The 8,358-nt window shown below is 39.8% G+C and overlaps 1 protein-coding gene and 1 pseudogene across 5 annotated transcripts in view; one reads left to right on the top strand and one right to left on the bottom strand.

The window, feature by feature from the left end:
- ZNG1A (Zn regulated GTPase metalloprotein activator 1A) overlaps nt 1-5,093 on the bottom strand; it is a 49,663-nt gene extending 44,570 nt beyond the window's left edge. For 3 of the 5 annotated variants that reach the window (XM_070480391.1, XM_020912625.2, XM_020912626.2), the window contains exons 1-2: nt 4,817-5,087; nt 1,294-1,380 (exon numbers count right to left, since the gene is read on the bottom strand). In XM_070480391.1, coding sequence (XP_070336492.1) covers nt 1,294-1,380; nt 4,817-4,979 — 250 coding nt within the window. In that variant the 5' untranslated portion in view covers nt 4,980-5,087. Of the gene's footprint in view, nt 1-1,293; nt 1,381-1,860; nt 1,966-4,816 lie in introns of those variants that run through there. The other 2 variants (XM_020912628.2, XM_020912627.2) reach the window with 2 other exon arrangements.
- Nucleotides 5,094-7,069: 1,976 nt separating this feature from the next.
- On the top strand, nt 7,070-7,979 carry LOC110149910 (Parkinson disease protein 7 homolog pseudogene; annotated as a pseudogene).
- Nucleotides 7,980-8,358: the final 379 nt, after the last annotated feature.

Consider the following 8,358-nt stretch of genomic DNA (forward strand, 5'->3'; position numbering starts at 1 on the left):
TCACTTAAAAATTAAATTTTAATCAAATACACACATGTTTCTTAGCAATGCTTACTAGAGAAAAAAATAAAGTATATATGAGAGTTTGAGATGCTTGTTATCAAATAAGAATGATTTAAAAAATCTTACATTTCCTCCAACAAAGAAACATGCCCAAGCCAGGAAAGTTCTAAATATCCATTAAAGCAAATGATAAGGAAAAAAAACTGAATAATTTTTCACTGATATATATATTATGTTTAAGTTTTAGTTAGGCAAGGGGTTGCTACAGAACTTAGGGTGTAGAGAACATTTATAAAATGAAAAGGAAAGTACTGCAAATGCTCTAAAGGACAAAGCTGTTTAAAAAAAAAAAGGTCCAGAAAGACTGAAGAAAAATAGTAACACATGATAATAAATGTAATCAGTGTCCAACAGAAGATCAGTTCATAAGAAGTTAAAATAAAAACTAAGATTAAAAAAATCTTATGATTTTTATTTTTGTCTGACAGGACTCCTTAGTTTACTGAAATCCTCTTCAGTTTATTCAAACCAGAAATCTAGGTCAACTAATAGGCCTCACATTCTTCTCATAAACTTAGTTCCTTTACTAATTTGCAACTGAAAAAAAAGTAATTTAAGAAAAATTCAAATGAAGTTATATTTTTTTAGCTGAACATGAGCTTTTACTGAAATTCACACCTGAGAAGAAAAACTTATAAAAGTATTCAGAGAAGTATGTCTAACACTGCTGTATAAATTTCTTAAAACACAGTTCAGTAAAGACAAAAAACTGGAAAATACACATATTTTCACAGATAAGTGAAGTTGCCTGAGGATGGAGATCACATATTTATTTTCTAAGCCTTCTGTTTTAACAGCTTTGCAGAATAATAAACATTCAATAAGATAAATTTATAAGACAGAAGTATTTTCAAAACCTGCAATTAAACAATATAGTCAGCACAAAAGGATCTTCCTAATTGGTACAAAAATCTTCCTGAAAGATTTTCTTTCAACTCCTTAGATTTTTACTTCTGGAGTATTTATGTAAAAATCTAATTAATTCTGCTGGTATGAATTCTAAAGTTATACAAAATAAAATTTTATAGAAACAATCTGATTTCAGTATCTCAACTCCATACAAAATAAAGCTTGACATAAATGAACCTAATTTTTCCAAAACTATCCATAGCAATGTGTTCACATGATAATACCTTGCACTTTCATTTCTGCATATGGAATATCAATTCACCAGCTGAATTAACTATTCAATACATTCTTATAGCATGGCATTTATTGAACTTTACTTACCTTCCCCAAATTCATTTAAAATCACTGCTATTCTTTTACTATGTTGCTCTGTCAAAATATAGTTAAGAAGTGTTGTCTTCCCAGCACCTATAAAATACGTTTGTTTTAAATAACAAAAGTCAAAAGACTAATTTTAAAGGGACAAAAAAGTTTAAAGAGTTCTAATGCTCTTTAAAATGTGCATGTTATTCAAATATTATTTAACGATGGTAACATAAGATTCTAGAGGAAAAGATTAAAGTACCCTTTGAAAACTATTAAAAATGCTTTATGTCTTATAAAATTTTACAAATATTTACAAACACTCCAATAAGGTGACTCACATACCTTTCTTTGATCTCATATGACCAAAAAAAAAAAAAACAAAGTCTTCTATATAACTTAAACAATTAATGTCAGGTTATCTAAATTTTCTATTAAATAAGGAATTACTGAAGTAATGGTTCCTGGGGAATAAAGTAGCCATTTAGTTTATAAAACATAAAGTATTTAAATCCCTTTACAGGATGACAGTGTTTCTTAGCCAAGAATAGTTTACTTCCCCAAAATGTACACATAAAGACCTACCTTTTATTTTAACCACATACAAATTCGGAATGTCTATATGGCTGTTTTTAGTATGCTTAAAGCAGTCTATAAAACTGATTTGACACACACACAATGGCGAATGGACCTAGGAAATGTTAACAAAAGACACAATAATCACATACTAGAAAAGTTCACATAGCTACACTAACTCTATCCAGTAGGTGGCATAATACACCTAAATACATTCAGCTCAAGCAGAAGGAAAAAAACATTGGTCTTGTGAACATCCATAGAGGGGTAAAAAAAAGATAAATAACCAACCTTAACTGCATATAGATAGTAGTGTAGTCAATTATATAAAAATGTAATTTATTTACATATTTTTCTGTTGGTGGGCATTCAGATTGTTTCTAGTGTTTTGCTATTACAAACAGTGCTGCTAAAAAGAACTTGTGTACATGCATACAGATTGTACATATCTTCTGCAGTAACTTTACAAGATTTCAGGGTATAACTAGGAGGGACTTACTGAGTAGTAGGATATTAATACCTTCAACCTTTGGGGGCCATATTAGTATAAAAGTTATTGAAGGGATGTAAGGCTTGTGTTCAGAGGGATTTAGGAAGCTCAATATCACTAAAGGTCAATACTCACAATGGAAGGAACAGATCTTAAGGACACAGAGCAATAAGGACATTCTTAAAACCAGTCCAAATGTGAGACAAGGGCCCTGAGCACGAGCGCTGAACTAAGCAGTGGCAGTGAAAATGGAAAGGATGAGGTGGCCATGGAAGGCTTTGTAGAATTACTAGTGCTTTATAGATAACTATGTGTTTGTGTTCAGTTACATCCGACTCTGTTCATGGACTTTTCCAGGCAAGAATACTGGAGTGGGTTGCCATTTCCTACTCCAGGGGATCTTCCTGACCCAGGGATCGAAGCCGCATCTCCTTCAATGAGGGTTCTTTACGGCTGAGCCATCTTATCAGGAAGCAAAAGATGCTAAGACATAGTTCAAGCACTCAAGTCTGCTATGGACCAGAGTTTATACTGAACCTTAGTGAAAAGTGCACAAGACACAAACAAACTGTCTCTATCTTCATGAAGTTTAGAAACATTCAGGGAAGTGGAAGAAAGAGGGGGAATTCAGATCAGTAAAGAGGCAACCATGCCACAAGATGACAGAGTCAACAGATGTACAAGATGTCGTGGAGCACCTAAGAGGGACATCTAGCCAGAGGACTAACAGCAAGAAGAATGTCCTCCTGGGGCCAAAGCACTTGCTCTCTTTAGAAGTAAAAGGAGTTCACTCGGCTGGGCCACAGTTTCTCAGGCTAAAGAGGTTGTCAAGAACAAAATTATAAACTCATGCTAAGGAATCTGAACTTTAACCTGAATAGAAACTGCTGAAGGGTGTGACAAAATCAGATTGACATACATAAAGATCACTAAGGCTAAAATACAGAAAACATATTAAAAGGCAATATGACTCAAGACTAGTTAGGAAGCTTTTATAATATTCCAAATGGTTAGGATCACAGAAGCAACCACCATTCACGACGGGATGCTAACATGAAGTTTTGGACATGCAGAGTTTGACATGTCTATGGAACATCAAAATAGAAATCACCTGGGTATGAAGTTAAAAGAGAGGACAGAGAAAGGATTAAAAAAAATTTTTAAGGGGAAGCCAGAAAAGTAGGTGGAAAATCAGAAGAAAAATGTGATAGAAACCAAGGGAACAAAAATGCTCAACAATAAGCAGGGAAACCATCTCCGAGATTCAGGAATGAAGTTGGTAGTGTGAGGCCTCACTCCTAAGCTTCAGACCATTTTATCTGCTGTGCTCTTCTGATCTACCGGTGAGCAAAACGGGGAAGGTGGGGAAGGCAAGTCTAAACTATATTGTTTCAGAACAAAAATTTGCTCAACTTCACAGTGAAACTGCATCTGAATAACACTGGGGAAATTCCTTTACAAATAAATAAACTCCTTTATAAAATTAACCCTGAGTAAAAATGAAAATAAATTTAAGTCTACAAAGCAAGAGAGAGAGAGAGATGGAGTCATGCCAGTGATTTAATTCCTGTTTTTATGTAAAAGGCCCTCAGGTGCACCAAGTTTATACTTGTCTCTAGCAGCATCCAGAAATGGTTCTCTTTTCCCCAGATCATTTCACTTCTTTCCCCCATACTTTTAATATGGTATTTATTCTAGCCCTTCTATTTAACTGTAGTTTTAAAATGATACTTCTCAAACTTTTCCAATAAAGTACTCCTAGTATAAGCACATAACCCGTCCTTCAGGAAACTGCTCTGTTTACAAAGTTATGAATTAAGTGACCCCATGAACTCCTGAAAAGTCCTTAAGTTTGAGAAATATAGTCTCGGAGGACACCGTAATTTTATTCTCTTTCTCCGACAGTACGTTACAAACAGATTTTTTTTTTTAAAAAAAAAGGTTGCGACAGAGTAGGCACGAAAGGCAAGAAGAAACTGGCTGGTGGGGAAGGGGAATATACTGAGGAAGAGCCCTCGGGCGTTTTCAGAAAGGACACCTTTAATGGGAACCTACTTATAAAACATACGTTTCTTGCCCCACTAAGCACAAGAGAAAAGCAAACTGAGCCAGGTGGCTGGTATTAATTCCATTTTCAAGTGAGGCAGTGAACTTCAGGAATTCAACTTGTTAGGGGTCACATGCATAATAAGGGGCGGGTCCGTGCTTCACACTGCAAAACTAGAACTAGTTTTAAAAATGCGAGGCTAATTTTCAACCTCAGTTGATAAATGTGACCCTAACGCGGAGGGGTATGAGCATCATTAACCCATGAGAAGAGAAGGCACCCGTATGGGGAGCAAGTGACCCAGCCCCTACCCTCAGCGACATTGGCCGTAGGCCAGAAGGCCCGAATGCCTAAGGAGAAGGGGCACCATCAGCCCCCAAATCCCAGAACAGCGTTCACTGAACTTTCTGACCGGGATAGTTAGTTACCTAAATACCCGGTGATAATTGTGACTGGGATCTTAGCGCCGGGGGCAGACTTTTCCTCCTCCTCCTCCACCTCTCTTTGCTTCGTCTCAATGGGGACCAATTCAGGACAATCCTCTTCCGCCTGCTCCTCTTCCTCATCCGCAGAGTCAACAGCACGAAACATCTTGCAAACAGCACAGCTCACCTCTCCCTACCCTCAGGACCTGGGATGAAGACCCCCACAACCAGCAGCTGCGCACGCAGAACGCGAGGCGCGTGCTTGACGTCATCACTTCGCGACGCGTGGCGGTCCCGGTCCCGCCCCCAGTTACCTGGGCTCAGGACCGCCACGCCTCTTAGACACGCCCCTGAGGGAGCTGGGCACGCCCCTAGGGCGTGTTCTATGAACGTGGGCGGAATTGTCAGGACCGTACCTGATATCATGTCTGTGTGAGACTGCAGCCTTTATAGCTAATGGACGGTTAGTGGCAGTGTTGAGGCCTTGAGACCAGGGCGGTTGGAATCTGAAGAGTAGCCCGTCCTAAACAGCTCCCGCAGGGAATAGGCTACATCAACTTGACATTTCTTAGTATCATTAAAAATATTTTTTTAATTCATAGGAGAAAGAATAGGAAGCTGTAACAGTACAAAGGTAATTGTAATTTTTCTACCTGAACCAGTGAAACTTTTTTCTATTTTATAATCGCAGGTTTTATGTTTATCCAAATTTTTACTGTGTACGTGCATTACTTTTATTTATTTTATCATCTCATTTTTAAAAATTTGGTCTCAGTTACCCTGAGTTCAAGCTTCCTTGGTGTCTCAGACCATAAAGAATCTGCCTGCAATGCAGGAGACCTGAGTTCGATCCCTGGGTCGGGAAGGTCCCCTGGAGAAGGGAATGGCTACCCGTTGCAGTATTCTTGCCTGGAGAATTCCATGGACAGACAAGCCTGGCAGGCTATAGTCTGTGGAGTTCAAAAGAGCCAATCAGGACTAAGCAACTAACACACCCTGAATTCATTTATTCATACATTCTTCAGTGCCTGGCACTGTCATCAATAATCCATAGATAGTCTGGACAAAGAATGCCACCTGCCATATCAGTAAACCAAGTTTTTTGCAGACATCAAGTCATTAACCTCTGTGGCTACCCCAGCAGTGCATCCTAAGGGGATTCAAGAAGGAGGAAAACAGGATACTGGCCCTAGGTAGTTAAGGTATATATCAAAGGAATGATTTAATTAAGCCCAGACTCTTGTAACTTCACACACAAAGAAAAACCACTAAATTTTTTTGTGTGCTAAGTCGCTTCAGTCACGTCCAACTCTTTGAGACCCTATGGACGGCAACTTGCCAGGCTTCTCTGTCCATGGGATTCTTCAGGCAAGAATACTGTAGTGGGCTGCCATTTCCTACTCCAGGGGATCTTCCTCATGCTCCCAAGCTTAAGTCCTCATGAATAAAACATAATTCTCAACTTTTAGGCTGTGCATTTTTTTAAGTTGGCAACAGCCCTGCTTTATATTTACATATATATTTATGTATATTTGCAATGAACGCCTTTGACCTCACTTCTAACCCAAGAACAGTACCAAGAAGGACAGCTATTCATGTGACCATTCATTCCTAGTCTAATGCTCTACCTCTCCTCTGAGATAGTAACCACTACTGTGAATGATCATGGCTGACTTATTTCCTCTTTTCTTTTTAGTTCTATCACTTATGTAAATATGTACTTAATATGTTGTTCAATTTTTTCTTGTCTTTGAATTTCATATAATATTCTAGGGTTAGCTAATTTTTCAACTCCACTGTTGTATTATATTGTTACATGACTCATCAGCAATTTATTTATGCGTTTCCTATCAGTCATTTTCAGGTTTTGCTCTCATGAACTGCATTGAGTGACCCTTCAGCATTGCTTCCTAAACAGAAAAAAACTGTTTCAACCCTAATCACCTTCTCTTAAGTACTCCCCAGGCAAGTTCTTGCAGATTCCCTTACATGACCCTGGCTGAATGTTACACTAACATCTCTTATCTCTCACCAGGAGGAACCAGTGCCCTATAGCAACTCAGTAAGATGATGGACAAGTATGCTGTAACAGTATGTAGCTTCAGTCAGAGCAAAAAGAGTTTTATACAGCAGTCAAAATGTCCATCAACTGGCGCGCGTGCGTGGCGGCGTGCGCGCTTGCGTGCGTGCTTGCGTGCGTCCTGGTTTAGTGCGGTACCGGCCCAGTGGTCACCGGTGCAGAAGTGCTGACGGAACGGGCCGAGGCTGGCCGTCTGTGGGAAGAGAGGCGAGGTTCAGGTCTTCTACGGTTGCAGTGAAAGTTTCTTGAAAATCTTGTTTTGATTGAGTCTTTAATATATACAACATAAAAATGGCTTCAAAAAGAGCTCTGGTCATCCTGGCTAAAGGAGCAGAGAAAATGGACATGGTGATCCCTGTAGATGTCATGAGGTGAGCTGGAATTAAGGTCACCGTTGCAGGTCTGGCTGGAAAAGACCCGGTACAGTGTAGCCGAGATGTTGTCATTTGTCCTGATGCCAGTCTGGAAGATGCGAAAAAAGAGGGACCTTACGATGTGGTGGTTCTGCCAGGAGGTAATCTGGGTGCACAGAATTTATGAGCCCGCTGCTGTGAAGGAGATACTGAAGGAACAAGGGAAGAGGAAGGGCCTCATCGCTGCCATCTGTGCAGGTCCTACAGCTCTGCTGGCTCATGAAATAGGTTTTGGAAGCAAAGTTTCAACACACCCACTTGCTAAAGACAAAATGATGAACGGCAGTCATTACAGCTACTCCGAGAACCGTGTGGAGAAAGACGGCCTGATCCTCACCAGCCGGGGACCAGGAACCAGCTTCGAGTTTGCTCTGAAGATCGTCGAGGTGCTGGTCAGCAAGGAGGTGGCTGACCAAGTGAAGGCTCCGCTGGTTCTTAAAGATTAAAGTGGAGAGGCTTGATGATGGGTCAGAGAGACAGGCCATTTTTAATCTAGTCTCGTTGTGTTCACTTTTAAAAGGGGGGCAGTCATTGTGCAGAGTAGCCGTCTTCCTCACTCCCTCTCTGTCCATTTGTGGCTCTGAAATGACAGCTATGGAGAGATTCCATTGTATCCTCCCATTTCTGAGCCTTGATTGCAGAATAAACAGGGCATTTAGCAAAAAAAAAAAAATGTCCATCAACTGATGAATGGATAAACAAAATGATATATCCCTATAATAGAAAATTATCTCACAATGAACAGAAATAAAGTACTGATACCTGCTACAAGGGACTTCCCAATTGGCTCTAGTGGTAAAGAACCCACCTGCCAAGGCAGAAGACATAAGAGACACAAGTTCAATTCCTGGGTTGGAAAGATCCCCAGGAGGAGGGCATGGCAACCTACTCCAGGATTCTTGCCTGGAGACTCCCAGAGAGAGAGGAGCCTGGTGGGCTACAGTCCATAGGGTCCCAACGAGTTGGACGTGACTGAAGGGACTTAGCATGCATGCACCTGCTGCAAGATGAATGAACCTCAGAAGCATTATGCTGAGTGAAAGAAGGCATTC

Source organism: Odocoileus virginianus, chromosome 18 (assembly GCF_023699985.2).
Source record: "Odocoileus virginianus isolate 20LAN1187 ecotype Illinois chromosome 18, Ovbor_1.2, whole genome shotgun sequence".
In the NCBI taxonomy this organism is placed as follows: Eukaryota; Metazoa; Chordata; class Mammalia; order Artiodactyla; family Cervidae; genus Odocoileus; species Odocoileus virginianus.